This window comes from Phaseolus vulgaris, chromosome 1, assembly GCF_000499845.2.
Source record: "Phaseolus vulgaris cultivar G19833 chromosome 1, P. vulgaris v2.0, whole genome shotgun sequence".
NCBI lineage: Eukaryota > Viridiplantae > Streptophyta > Magnoliopsida > Fabales > Fabaceae > Phaseolus > Phaseolus vulgaris.
This window is the reverse complement of record NC_023759.2, coordinates 6949044-6965326: the sequence shown is the minus strand read 5'-3', so window position 1 is coordinate 6965326 and position 16283 is coordinate 6949044. Positions and strand designations below refer to the sequence as shown.

Sequence of the window (16283 nt, the reverse complement as noted above, 5' to 3'; positions counted from 1 at the left end):
TATATATATATATATATAATATCCTTAAAATAAGTTGTATGATTGTAGCCAAGTAAAAATAAGATCTAAAACAATTCCATTATACTTATTGATGCAATTATTAATACTTAGCAATAATCCATTTTGAAATACATAAAAAATTACACCAATCAATTTGATAAGTTATTTAATTCTTTTTTTTGACAAGTCAAACAATTTCCCCATTTATCTCATAAGCAAATGCTAAACATGTACAAGGTTAATCCAATTAGACAGTCTAAGTTTAAACCTAATTATGAATATAAAAAAAAAATTACTCTTACGCATGTTTGATTTATGAATGTTTATCTATATCTTTATTGCCAAATATATTGTCGGGTGTTTTATCATATAGTTAGTATGTTATATAACTTAGCACACCAGACATGAAGAAATTTCATCATGCAAGAAATATATTCAGTTGGTTTTCACAAGTTTCAACATTTTCCGGATTTTCAAAACACTGCATAGCATTGTCCATTAAAAAAACAACACACGACGACAAGGTCAAGAGAGTAATTTTAATCCAAGTCTAGGTATCTTTCTTGGAATTCATAGCTGTTCAATGCAACTAGACGGTAAAAAACCCATGTTTGGTGAAATCTTCACAAACACACTTGTCCCTTTTTTTCTTTATACTTAAATTCTTGAACTTCTGATGCATGGTGAGCACCAGTTACAAAGCTCCACCCTCTTCATCTCCTTTTACAATTAGCATTCGGTTGCAGTAACCCTCAAGTCAGCGTTTCTTGTGAACAAGCTTGTTCATATAAATCATCAAAACCTGAATCCAAGTAAAGTTTTTCTCTCCATGCAAGTAAGCAACCGAGTCATTATTATACAACATCCTAATAAACTTCATTTCTCAAATCTTTAACCTCTTTTTGTACATCTTTTAGTTTAGAAAGTTCAGAAGGTAGTAGTTAAATGAATTTGTACATCATGTTACTTTTTGTGTGCTACAGAAAGACAAAGAAGTTGTCAGCAAAGAGGGTGAAGACATTGAAATGGAAGGGACTCGTGATGAGAAGAAGAAGGAGGAAACCCTACCACCTGGATTTCGGTTTCACCCCACCGATGAAGAACTCATTTCTTACTACCTCACAAACAAGATTTCAGATTCTAATTTCACAGGAAAAGCCATAGCTGTTGTAGATCTCAACAAATGTGAGCCATGGGATCTTCCGGGTAATGTTATATATATCTCACACAAAACCATGTTTTTTCCTTTGTTTCAACATTCACACACTTCACTTTTTCTTTTGCAAACTCATCTATATCAACAAATCTTAGATCTGTGGAAACTATACATATATGTGCTTCATTTTGTTCAGCAATTTCAGTGTTTATCACATATTTGATCTAATTTACATCCATGTTGTTCTGAAAATAGTCAACGCCATCTAGGGTTTCTCTATGGTATAAACCACATACCCTTTTCACAAGCAAGTCATGGATACACTTATTCCAACAATTCATCATATTATAATATAACTAATTAATTAACATAATTTTTTTTTTCAATACGTTTGTGTTGTGATAATTAAGGTTTAAAAGGAAATTATTGTGAAAAATGAATAGGGTTTAATATTTGGATGAAATAGGGAAGGCGAAGATGGGGCAAAAAGAATGGTACTTCTTCAACCTAAGGGATCGTAAATATCCGACAGGTGTGAGAACGAACAGAGCAACGAACACAGGGTACTGGAAAACCACTGGAAAAGACAAGGAAATCTTGAACAGTGTTACATCGGAGTTGGTTGGAATGAAGAAGACTTTGGTTTTCTACAAAGGTAGGGCTCCCAGAGGAGAGAAAACCAACTGGGTCATGCATGAATATCGCATTCATTCAAAATCCACCTTCAAAATCGATAAGGTATATATTGCACCTATACACTTATTTATAACTACATTATTCTACTTAATATGCCTCTTTCAATAACCAATTTCAAATCAAACAAAATAATACCCTCCAATTATGAAGGTAGTCATGATTTTTTTCAGATCTTCACTTCTCAAATTACAACATTTCAATGAAGTTAGATATTCTTACTCCTTTTTTCTTTTTTGTTTGTAGATTTACTCTACAAACTATCACTATATATACAATAACTTGTAACATATATCTCTCATCCAAATTATTTGTTCCATTTATTTATTTTATCTTTTTTATACACTACTATAAATCATTAAATACAAATTAGACTAAAAAAATATTAATTTTTAAATTAGTTTATATTATTAACAAATAGTTTCTAAATTGGTATCTAATTAACTAATATTTTAACTACAAATTATTTAAATTCTAAATTTGGTAGCAAAACTCTTTATAGCTAATTAGATACCAATTTATAAACTATTTATCTATAATTAATTAATAACTTTTGTAAACTTTAAGTATCTAATTTTGTCAATATATAATAATTAATTTTTTTTTTTCTAAAATTGATTTTTATTTAATATTTTTTTTAAGTAATAACCAACATATCTTCATCCTACATGTAATTAATTCTTTCTTTGCCGATAAAAAATTGTAATTAATTGTCTGCAAATAAATCTTTTTCAACTACGTGGTTTAAGCTTTTTTATGGAACACAACGTCAAACATATAGAAGCTAGTTAGATCATTTCTATCTCTAAATAAATTTAATTATTAAATAAATATATAAATTTATATGGAGAATGATATCTTTGAACCAATTTAATTTATTTTATACTAAAAAATATTATTTTATTCAAACATAATATTTTATTCTAAAAATAGTTAAATATTTTTTTTACTATTAAATGATCAAATAAACTTTATTTTTATGAGTATTATCGAGATGAGAAATAATTTTTTATTAGAATATTTCAATTTATAATTGTAAAAGTAATATTTTTTTTGTATTTTATATAGAAGTGATATCTATTCTGAATAATCATATTAATAAGCAATAGTCGATAATATATCTCCACCACTGTTTAACCATGATATGATCATCTAGTCCATTTGACAATTTATATCTTAAAGGATATGTAAAGAAGCAATCTTAGGGTTCAAGCAAAGGATATGTATAGCATGACCTAATACTCTGATATGCAGCAAGATGAATGGGTGGTTTGCCGAGTGTTCCGGAAGAGTGGCGGAGCAAGAAAGTTCCCATCAAATTCCAACCACACCAACACCAGAACACTCAATCCTTACAGTGTGGAAGTTGGCCCTAGCATTGTGCCACCCCCAATGATGCACCTGGGAGATCCTTCTGCTCATTTCAATTTTCCTTATGGATCAAGAAACCCTTCAGAGCTCTTGAGAGGTGGTGGATCCACAAGTGCCAATGTCATGAACCTCCCAACAATGCACCCCCATTTCAACAATCCAGCAGCAGCAGGAGCAGAAACAGCAGGTTTCACCATTTCTGGCCTTAATTTGAACCTGGGAGGTGCCACCACACAAACACAACCCTTTTTGAGGCCAATGATGCCACCACCACACCCACTTTCTGTGGCCCAACTCAACCATGATTTCAGTTCCAACATGGTGACACACACTGCTCTTGCTGCTCACAATGTAGGGTATGGTGCAGACATGGCCAATGCAAATTCTCACGGCAATAGGTACATGGCCATGGACCACTGCATGGATCTAGACAATTACTGGCCTTCCTACTAAATTGGGACCCATTACAAGTTATATATATATATATATATATATATGATCTAGTACTGAAACTATGGTTGTTGGATCACCAAAAATGTTTATGCTTTTTCAAGTGTTTTTATGTCTCATTCAGGTAAAACTACTTTGCAACACAAGACTTGTGCTATTCCTGCAAAGACACTTTTTTCATGTTTTTCATTTTCTCTCTATTAGATTCATAACTACTGTATCACTGTTTTTAGCCTCTCTTTCCTTATCTATCATCACTTTTTGTATTTTTGTTTAGAAAATTATTTTACTTGACAAAAGACCCTATTTTACAATTTTTTTTTATTTCCTCAGATTAATAATATTTCAGTAAAATATATTTTTTTCATTTATTTTTAACTTTTGTAATATGAAATAATTTAATTTTAAATTGTTAACTTATATATTGTTTATATTTTTTGTCATTTAATGCAGGGGACAAGGTATATCAAAACAATATGCATATTGAACAATATATCTTTTCACTATCAAACCAATTACAGCAAATCATTTGCAAAATCTGTCCTCCCCAACCCTGTTTAAGTCTGTTGGGAATAGGGTTTTTTTTTCAGCAAATAGGTCACATATTATAAAAGAAGAGTAAAAGGATAAAAAATAGAGGGAAAACTCAACTAAATTAATAGAAGTAGAAGGTGTATATTAATATTTATGTATATTGAGCTTGATATGATGAAGGGATCTTTGCTTATAATTTATTTTTATTCAGATTTAAGTATTAAGAAGTGAATTTTATATTTAAATTAATTTTATAAAACTAATTTATAAAGTAAAATTTATACTTTATAAATTATAAAATATCTTAATTTTTAATTGATGTAAAATCTTCCACACTAAATAAAGATTCAGAAAGAAAATTAAGGAAAACTAAGGAAGGAACAAAAATTGTCCAAATTTATTGCATGCAATGCAAAAGTCTCGAACTTAGATTTTGTCTAACATGCATAAAAGCGTTTTCCAACTTTGCCTGCATAATCATAACATTGCAATGTTAATTTGAAATCAGCAATATATACACCAATGTAATTCAATATATATATTATAGAAAATTATTCCAAAAACTATTTAGGGAAATTTATAAATCTGATGTATTTTTTTTTTCTTTCTGTTTTTTTTTTTTTTATAAAAGTGGACAAATTTTTAAAAGTTTATAAAAAAAAATGAATAAACCGTGGGGCAGTACGATTTTACTTTGAAGTGTTTAGATGCATGACTTCTATTTCTATGATTTTTTTTTTCCAAAGAGTCGTACTTTAAGATACAACTTTCAATCTAAATTATATTCAATTACAAATAATTATATACACAATTTAAAAAATAAAATAATTAATTACTTAAGCTGACTAAATATTTATTTAATAATAATAAACTATCTCAATTATATTCAATTAAAAACAATTAAATATACAATTTTAAAAATAATAACATAAAAAATTCAACATGCATTTACTTAACTTTAATTTATATATCATTATTATATACTCAGTCAATCAGATTTTATTTTCTTTCTATTATAGAAAAATTATTATTATAATTTAAATAAATATTTAATAATAACATAATAAAATTGAAAAACAAAAAAAAAAAATGAAAAAAAATCCAAAAGTCACACTTCCAAATAACTTCAATTAAAAAATAAAATTAAAAAAATAAGAAGTCATGTACAACTACAGTTAAAAAATAAGTCATGTTTTAAAGAAGGACTCCTAATTTAGAATTTTTTTTATCAAAATAGAAGTTAGGCATCTAAGCTCAATTTCTTAAAATTAATATCATCCTCCTTTATACAATTTATCCATTTTTTAGTTTTTTAAAATTTATTTATTTTTATAAAAACGAAACAAATTTGCACTAGATGTATAAATCTTCCCACGATTTATTCCTTTCATAGTAAATAGTAAAAGTGAGAAACTGGTGCATGCTATTTATGATTTTCAAACCAAAAGAAACAAAAATATTAGGCCATTTATTAAACAAAAATTTTCTATAAGAAAATTGTATATAATATTTTCAAAACATAGAAAATAATTATCATTTAATATTTAGTTTATATATATATATATATATGAAATAGATATATCAATATATACTAGGAGAATAATTATACTTTTTTTATATTTTTATTTATCTTTAATTATATTTTAAATTTATAAAAAAAAAATTTCACTCATATTTTAAAAGTATACTACAAGAAAATCATGAAATAGAAACCAATTTTAGAGACAAAAAATAATTAGTTGCTGTAGTGACTAAATTAGAGACCATTTTAGAAACTAAAAAAAATGGTTTTTAAATTAGTTTCTATTATTGTTAAATAGTTTCTAAATTGGTATCTAATTAACTACCAAGATTTTAACTACCAATTATTTAGATTATAAATTTGGTAGCAAAAACCTTGGTAGCTAATTAAACACCAATTTAGAAACCATTTAACAATAATAAAAACTAATTTAGAAACCACAAATTTTTATTGTATCTAAAATTGTCTCTAATTTAGTCACTATAGCAACAAATTAGTTTTTTTTTTCTTTAAAATTAGTTTATATTTCATGATTTTCTTGTAGTGGTATCTGCTATATATAAATCATCCTTACTATTTTTAGATAACCATCTTTTTATTTTATTTTAAAAAAAATATAAAAACTAAGATGTTTGGAACAAGAGTACTTACACATACTTGAAATTCTTCAAATATCAAATATTTTATAAATAAATTTTATGAACAAATAGGTTGTTACTAAAAACTAAAATTTAATAATTTAGTTATTTTTTTTGTTTATTTCTAATAATATCAATCATAATAATTTTCAAAAAAATAAATACTTTTTGGATACTTATTGTACTGGTTGGGGATGGACGATCTATAGCATCCGATATCGAAGGTCGTCCAACCCACTAAAGATAAAAACATCAAGGTACAAAGGAATATGTGAAAAATCAGGTATTTCCATTTTTATGATTATGCACATTAAATATGGTTCATCAATAATATAGTCAATGAAAAACTATATAAATAAACACACACGACAAATCAAAGAGAAGTAATTAATACAACACTCATTACATACCAAATATTGAACACTTACTTAACAATCATAGTATCTTTTGCATATACACTCCCGACCGAGAGCCGAAGTTTGAGACTTAGTAACAAAGGAAGGAAGAAGCGAAACACGAACAAAGAGAAGGAATCAATTGTTCAACCATTACCTTTACTGTCTCAGTCCCGTATACAAGGACAATTGCCGCCCACCGTGGGGCTGAGAGAGTACTGAAGATCACAGAGGCAAAGGGTATCAACAAGGAACATGGTAAGTGAGAGGATGTCAAAAGTCGAGCAGATGGCTAAGATACGCCAGAAGAATGAGGAGAAGACACAAATCCTTCGTGAGGAAAATGAAGAGATGATGTCGCCGATACTCTTCACGGATGATGACTTTAAGATCATCGACCCAACACAAGATGATCTTATGGTCATCACCATGGACATAGATAATTTCTATATCTTGAAGACCCTCATCAACCAAGGAAGTTTAGTAGATATCTTTTACAGGAAGATGTTTAAAAAGATGAGGATTTTGGAGAATCGAGATCCAATGGTATGATGACCATATGATCAGTTTTTTTGGAGAACGGATAGAAACTTCGGGGTACATAGACTTGTACACCACGTTTGGTGAAGGAAAACATCTTTGTTGAACTATCAAGATAAGGCATTCGATAGCTGAAGCTAACACTTTCTATAATATTTTTGTTGGGGAGGCCTTCTCTCAATGTCCTTCGGGCAATAGTGTCGACTCCACACCTCACCATGAAGTTTTCCTCCACGTACGGGGACATAGTCACGGAGATCAAAAGGTGACACGAGAGTGCTATGTTACTATTCTAAGGGTGGACTCTACTAATAGGGAGCGATCCCGGGATCCTCACAAGGAATGCTCCTGTGAGCCTCACAAAGAACACTTCTAAGAACCTCGCAAGGAACACTCCCGAGTGTAATCACTCATAGTCTTTTTGTCTACAAGGAGGCTGGACTGATCTCCAAAAGAAGAGAGAGTTGGGTGAAGAAAAGAGAAGCACCGCAAGGATCAAGGCCGAGGCTGAGAAGCTACTCGAGGCCAGATTTATACAAGAGGCTCATTATACCACATGGTTGGCTAATGTGGTGATGATTCGAAAGCCGAACGGATAGTGACGAATGTGCATAAATTATATAGACTTGAACAAGGTGTGCCTAAAATATGCCTATCCACTACCGAGCATTGACCGACTGGTTGACAGCGCAGCCGGACACCGATTGTTGAATTTCTTGGATGCATATTCTGGGTACAACCAGATCAACATGCATCTGAGAGATAAATAAAAAAACAATGTTCATGACAGACGATGCCTATTACTATTATGAAGTCATGCCCTTTGAGCTGATGTTGGAGCCACTTACCAACGGCTGATGGACAAAGTCTTCAAAGGAATGCTCAAACGAAGTGTTTAGGTCTATGTTGATGATATTGTGGTAAACTCTAACTCATGCGACCAACACACGAAGGATTTACGTGCAATGTTTGATGCACTCCAAAATACTGGCATGCGACTCAACTCCAAAAAGTGTGCGTTCAGGGTCGAATGAAGGAAATTCTTGGGATTCATGCTGACATACATATTGAGGTATTGAAGCAATTCTTGACAAATGCCGAGAAACTTTCGAGATGAGAAGCCCATAAAATGTTAAAGAGGTGCAAAAACTTATCAGACGTTTAACCCCCCTAACTCGATTCATCCCGAAGCTAATCGAACGGACGTGACCAATGGTGCAACTCCTAAAGAAAGCAACAAAATTTGACTGGGACGCTAAGTGTGAGGAAATCTTTCAATAATTGAAGGACATTTTGGATTCACCCTCTATAATCTTGAAATCGAACCTCAAGCAACAAATAATAGTTTACTTGTCGATCTTGGAAGACACTACTAATGCCACACTCGTCCAAGACATCAATAAAGATGAGCGACCGGTTTACTTCGTTCATCGGACATTGCATGATGTCGAAACTCGATATCAAACAATAGAGAAAGTGATATTTGCATTAGTTTTAACCGCCTGGAGAATGCAGACGTATTTTCAAAATCACAGCATAATAGTGTGGACTAACTAGCCGATCATGAAAATCCTCGTAAAACACTAGTGCAAAAACATAAAACAAATGCGGTTGTTTTGAATTTATAAATGCGGCTTTATAACCGCATTTGATCAACACGCACTTGTAAATCAAAAAATATAAATGCGGCTATATAGCCGCATTTATAAATACCATTTACAAGTGCGGTTATTTGCTTTAACCGCACTTGTATATGCCGAATCATTAAAAAAAATTAAAAATTTTAAAACATCGTCAATCTTGTGTGAAGCCAAGATTGATGAAGAGTCACGGGAGCGAACAACGGTGGCGGCAGCAGAAGCGACGACGGACAGGGAAGCAGCAACGGAGCAAACCAAAAAATCCACAAGAAACCACGAAGACAATGAAAGAGTGCTTCGAGACCACTAATGCAAGGAAAAAAACATATATAAGAAAAACGAAAAACTTTTATGCATATATTTGTGAAGATGAAGAGGAAAAAAGAGAGTTCAAGAAACTTACATTGCACAAATGGAATGCAGATGCGATAGAAGGAGACGAACTCAGAGTGCAAACGCGAAACGAAGGCAAAGACGAGAAATAAAGTTTGAAATTGTGTGTGGCGCGCTTCAAAATTTAAGGTAAAAAAGGATTTACGAATGCGGTTAAAGGTATAACCGCATTCGTAAATCAAGCGCTTTGATTTACAAGTGCGGTTATTCAAATAACCGCATTCGTAAATCAAGCGCTTTGATTTACGAATGCGGTTATTCAAATAACCGCATTCGTAAATCAAAATAATTTCAAAAATGCCACCGCGTTGTTTTCGAAAGCGGGTAGCGCAAAAGCCGCACTAAATAAAGCTATCCTTTTCTTCTTTTTGCACTAGTGAAACCAAATCTTACAGAAAGAATAATTGGATGGTCGATCGAATGATTGGATGGTCGATCGAGTTATCAAAGTTCTAACATCCGATTTAAGACAAGAGAAGTAATGAAGTCACAGTACTTGACAGATTTATCTGGAGAGCTGAATTCGAATTATTATAACTATAAGGAAGAAAATATGCTAGTGGATTAGTTAATCTTGATTTTTTAGATAGACCTTCTTTTCTTAGTTTATTATAACCTCACATCCATCTCATTTGTTCTCTCTATAACTTATGAGTTCAAATTCTTTTTATCTTAAATTTAACTTTCTAAAATAATATCTCAAATTTAATCAAAATAACGTAAAATAAAAATAAATTATATAAATAAATGTGTTAGAAAATATAAAATATAAAGTTAATATATCACAATAGCTAGTTCTATTTTGTTCCTAGTATAGATTATGTAGATGAAAGTTTACTATCACAAAATATTGAAAACTAATCAAATATTAGACAATCAAATAAATAGATTATTTCTTAGTTTAAAATAACTTTAGGAAATTTTAATTTAACAAAATTCAAAAAAAAATTATTCAAATAAAAATTTTCCAGAATGCGGAAAAAAGTATGTAAGATTACATATTAATAATAGGTATGGAAATGTCGGTTCGCCCTCTTAATTAACCTTTATAAAGCGGTTAATATGAGACTTTGAATACCTTTCATTAATTTTATATTAATTTTATTTTACATTAAAAGTGATAATATGAATATTTACGTTAATTTAAAATTTCATATATTGCTGTATATTTCATTATTACGTAATGCATCATATAATTGAAAATAAAAAATAGTTTTGAATAAGCACTGGAGTTTGTCACAATTCAATCAATAAAATGTGAATTAGTTTAATAATATGTATCTTAAGCAGTTAATTTAGATATTTAGTGACACACTATAGACAAATTATTAGGTAGCAATGAAGGAACATAATTTCTTGATCATGAACTTGTTGAACTTGAAGTGGTGACGTGTGTGAATTGGTTATGTTTTGTTAGGTGAACAACATTTGCAAAATCAACTACGTAACTCCATGCATTTATATCCATGGAGGTCATTCTTCATAGAACCTTCACAAGTTCAATTCTCAATAATGGAGAACCATTTAGAAATATTTATTTTAATAAGAGGAAACTTCCATATTCTTTCTCATAACAATATTCACAATTTGATTTTGTTTTTCTATCATAGATATCACATGTTATATAAGTGACGATAAATTTTACTTTATAAATCGATTTTACAGAATTGAAGTAGGTTTAAAGTCCACTTATTAATATGATATCATAACTATTTAAAATATATCTTAGGTCATCAACTATTAGGCCATTGTCAGATTATCAGACCATCAATTATTAGGTCATTGTCGGATTATCCATAACTATATAATCTTCCCCGCACGAGTTGATAATCTTGGTGTGAGAATGATGTATTAAAGATTTTTCATCTACTAGAGATTTTGACATTTCATAGTGTATAAGTAGTTGCAAATCTTACCTCATAAATATATGATTGAGTTATACTTAAAAATCACTTATTAATATCTTTTTGTGTTATCACTTTATCATATATTGATTTGATATTTTAAAATATATTAACTTTTTTAATATATCAAAATTAGTATATTTTTTTGGAAGTCACGAAGAACACTAAACAATGCATCAATAAAGTATCAACGTAAATATATGTAAACTTAAGGACCTAAGTAAAGATGATAACAACAAATTAGGTTTATATACCTCTCAACTTAGCTCACTCTTTAAGTATTTTCAAATACATTTTGAGTATTTGGATAGGAAAAATTTATAGGTTTTGAAATATTTTATATCAACATATATTGATTGATTATATTTTTTTCAAAAAAAAATTAAATTTTTAGAAATTGATTATTTAAATTTATAGAATTTGATTTTTTTTAATCTCTCATCTCTTAAATATAAGTTGATCGGTTTTGTTGGTCAATGTTAATAATACCATTTTTTTGTTTTATATTTGTCGTATTTACTGTTTTGTTTAATATTTGTAGGGATTTGTTTTATTGATATTAATTTCTGTTCAAAGTTGACTACGACCTTTTTTCTAATATTCAACTAATATTGATAGGATTGTTAGCAAATGTTAATTGAAGAATTTTTTTTACTTGAAAATGGTAAAAAAAAGTCTACTAAATAATAACATTAATTATATTATAAAATTAACTTTAATTGGATATTTGTCAAAATAATTGTGGACAAACTCAAAATCGAGAAAAATTCTTCCTAATGTTAACCAAAATATTTTGGTAAATTATGACAAAAAAATATTTTTCTAAATTATATTTTTGAAATATTAAATATTATTTAATATTATTATGCACCTAGTGTTGAAAGGAGTACAAAGACCAATGCAATAATAATTACGAATTACACCAACTGGAAAAGCAAAATAATGAAAACACAAAGTAAAATAAAAAAAGAATAGCGATTCTTTTTATTGATCAAATGAGCATTACAATTTATTACTTTGTCCTATGAAAGGTGCAAGTTAGTTTTACATAGACATTAAGTGGATGTTTCGTAATCGATGAAATACTTGTCTTAATTTTTGTGGGACAATCAGGTTTAGGGTTACTCATATTTTTCGTGAATAGAATGTGTGTGTTGATAAGTGGACTAATTTAGGATTTATTCATAGAGAATCATTTCATTGGTATAATAGACTTCCATATAGTCTGTTCTTAGAATTCTTTATGAATAGGTATAGTCTACCTATGTATCGTTTTTGTTAACATATGATTTTCGTATTTTAGGGTTTAGGGTTTAGGGTTTAGCCTACCTATATTTTTGTATTTTCTTTCTTTTTCTTTTTTTTAATAATATTTTTTTTCATGTGATGGCAGATGATTGTTGTTACTTGAGGTGTCAGTCTTGCTGAGATGTCAAATTGCATAGTGATGCCTAACATGAAAAAATTTTATAAAAAAAAAATGATGTGATGAATAAAAGAATTATTTGTTGTGTTTAAAAAAAAAGTTAGTTTTACATGGACATAGTTACATAGTTAGAAGTACTTAATAACAACTAGCTAACATAATATAACATATACAATAAACTACTAGTTTAGAAGAATATTGATGCAATGCATCCAAGTTTTGTTATTTATTTTCTAATGCTTCTCATTTTTGGTGTCACAAAAAGAATGGAGTAACCAACACATTTTCACAATATAAATAAAATAATTGTAGAGGTAAATATGTTATATCCACTTTGTATTCTTAACAACAACCAAAGATAAGAAACTTGTAATAGTTCCTTGAGCATGCAAATCAAGATATAATTATTTGTTAAATTTCACAAATGTTGTGGAGAAATTAATATGTAAAATTCTAGAAGTATGAAGAGAATAAGAAAATCTTATGAGATCTGTATCGATCGATATCGGAGGGATCACTCTTGGTCCCTATGATCGACCGTTTGAGTCAAAGGATATAAATGTGGTAAGTAACATCAGTTACGATGATATTGAATGAGTCAACCCACACTCTGAAATATACAGATGATATCTCTAACATAACAGATAAAATCGATTAAACAGAAACATACACCCCATATATTAAGGAACTGCTATGCATATCAATTAAGCAACTGATATTTGGACCATAAAGGTCAAGGCCCATGAACCAAGTACTATAAATAGAGTTTTCTGAGAAGAAGTAAGGTATATTTCTACATTCTGCTATAATACACCTGAATCAGAGGACTGAATTGATCGTCGGAGTGCAATCACAGGTATCCCCCAGTCGACCGAGCATCAACATTGAAGGAAGGAGGCTTAAAGGAATTTGAAGATCACCGACATGTTAACAATTGTACATCCGTCATTGGTACTATCTGGACCCTTCAGCCTATACAAGTACAAGATCGATATTAAAACAATATATATTATATTTACCTTGGTATAAAAAAAAATACAATATCAAGAATTTTTTAAAATAAAATGAAGAAATTTGCTCTTTAAATGTAGCAGGCACAAGAAATATGACAAAAACCAAAATACATGCTAAAATAGAAATGTAGTCTTATCATATAAAATTTCTTACCACCAAAAACTTGAAAGTAGTAAAGCTAACTAGAGAACCTAGTAATCTATATCTATTCCTCCAAAATCATTATCTTCTCTTAAGTAAGATCTACTTGGTCAAAGTCTAAAGGATATGTTGTAACTTATTCATCTTCCATTCTTTCAAAAGTATAATTAGCAGGGATAACCCATTCATCATGTCCATAAAAGAAAGCAACATACACATCTGGAGAAGATCTAACAGTATCATCATATATGGTGTGGTAGGATTTCATAGCAAAATAATGCACATGATCATACTCAAAACTTATACGTCTCATTACCATGGATGATGTAGTCATTTTCTTCTTCTGAAAAGAAGTAAGGATGAGTCTTCTTCCACCATTAACGTACATGTAATCATGCACAACTTTCCTATATGTCTTCCTAGTCACATATAAGTCTTGCAAAAACATGAGTAGTAATTGTTCACACAATGCAATCTCAAATACAATATTACAATATTAGTCACTCTAATGACAAAGTATAGTTAAAGAATCCGGTCAACAAGAACAAGTTTTACCTAAGTAATTATTTACAACAACTAACCCAATTCATCACCCTCATATTCCTTTATCTTGACTCTATAGTATATCTTTGGTTCTATCAAATACTTCCAACCAAAGCAATTGTGATGATATTAATTTTCACACTCATAAAAATTATTACCTCAAGTAACTCATACTTTATTTTTATTTTTTTTTAAATCCCTTAATGTCATTGCAATTGCCCACAACATATACAATCATCACAATTAATTTCACATAATCACATGCATTAAAATCACTTACATAAAATTTAGAAAGTATAATTGTTGTAATAGGGAACATCACAAAAATTCAAAATAATAAAAAATTCAAAAGAATCATTCACATTGTCAATTCAATCTATTATAAGTCCAAGAGAATCACATATGGAAAGTCAATACTTCTAAACTCAATCCAAATCATATTTTAAACAATACACTACAAGAAAACCATGAAATAGAAACTAATTTTAAAGACAAAAAATAATTAGTTGAGTAGTTAAAACCTTGGTAGCTAATTAGATACAAATTTAAAAACTATTTAACAATAATAGAAACTAATTTAGAAACCAATTTTTTTTTAGTTTCTAAAATGATCTCTAATTTAGTTACCATTGCAACTAATTATTTTTTGTCTTTAAAATTAGTTTCTATTTCATGGTTTTCTTGTAGTGATATATGAATTAAAAAGATAAATTACACTAAAATCCCTTAATTTTTTCAACTTACACTTACACCCAAAATTTTAAAAAATCCCACAGAAACCTCCTAGTTGTTTTAAAAACATTACATTTTTTTGGAATAATTGTCATTTTTCTTTCCCTCTTAGTGGTGAAATGAAAGCTTTCTGTCGTTAGAAATATTGCATAATGTTAGGGTTTCAAATGTCTCTTATACATCCTATCCCATCTTTTTAATATCTTTTATTTTATAAACTTTGAAGCAGAATGAGTTTGACCCAATATAATTGCTTCTTTTTTTTTTTATTTAGGGCATATAAGATAGGCTTTTAATGTATGATTTCATGGTGTACTATTTTTATGTTTTGTTATAATTAATTAATTATCTCATTCGAATTACACTAACATATTGTTTCTCATTACATTTTATTAAAATAAATTATTATGATTTTGAGATATTCAACTTTTTAATTAACTAAAACCATGTACTACTCTATACAAGTATATTTTCCTGATTAGAATGATATTAATATAATAAATATTATAATAATTATATTTCTTTTGGAGATCCCACATCGACTAGATATTAGAGCCTTTCATAGTATATAAATGGGTGTAAACCTCAACCCTATGAGCCGATTTTATGGGGTTGAGTTAGGCTTAAAATCCACTTCGTAATATGGTATCAGAGTCATTTCGAGCCTATCCTAGCGAGTATTTGTTGGGCCTATAAATGGGTGCAAACCTCAATTCTAAGAGCCGGTTTTATGGGATTGAGTTAGGCTTAAAGTCCACTTCGTAATAAATATATTTAGAATAATTTTTTATAAAAAAGATTATGTAGATTTGACATTTTTTTAATTATAAAATTTTAAGACATAAATTGTTACAATGTCTTAAATTTTTTTTAAATAATAATGATATATTATAATTTTAGTTAGGATTTATTAGCAATTAAAAAGTTTTACCTTTTTATATATATTAACAAAAATAGAATTTACTGAAAATAGAATTATTCAGATTTGATATTCTTTTAGTTCTAAGTTCTAAAGCTACAAGTTAACACAACTTGTTATCTTCTTTTTTTCTAATCTTTACATACAAAATTTATAATATTATATTTTGGATAGAACATTGAATCAAGTCTTATGTTTTAAGGAAAAATTACAATCATTAATAACATATAATGAATTAATTGAATGTTACGTTCTTTTCATTCAAGGAGTTA

The 16283-nt window shown here is 29.0% G+C and overlaps 1 protein-coding gene across 1 annotated transcript; it reads left to right on the top strand.

The window, feature by feature from the left end:
- The first annotated feature begins 685 nt into the window (after positions 1–685).
- On the top strand, positions 686–3818 carry LOC137815425 (protein CUP-SHAPED COTYLEDON 1-like). The gene is made up of 4 exons (XM_068618560.1): positions 686–835; positions 984–1206; positions 1623–1894; positions 3104–3818. Exons 1-4 carry the CDS (start codon positions 830–832, stop codon positions 3671–3673), a joined length of 1071 nt encoding a protein of 356 aa, XP_068474661.1. The 5' UTR covers positions 686–829; the 3' UTR covers positions 3674–3818.
- The last annotated feature ends 12465 nt before the right edge of the window (positions 3819–16283 follow it).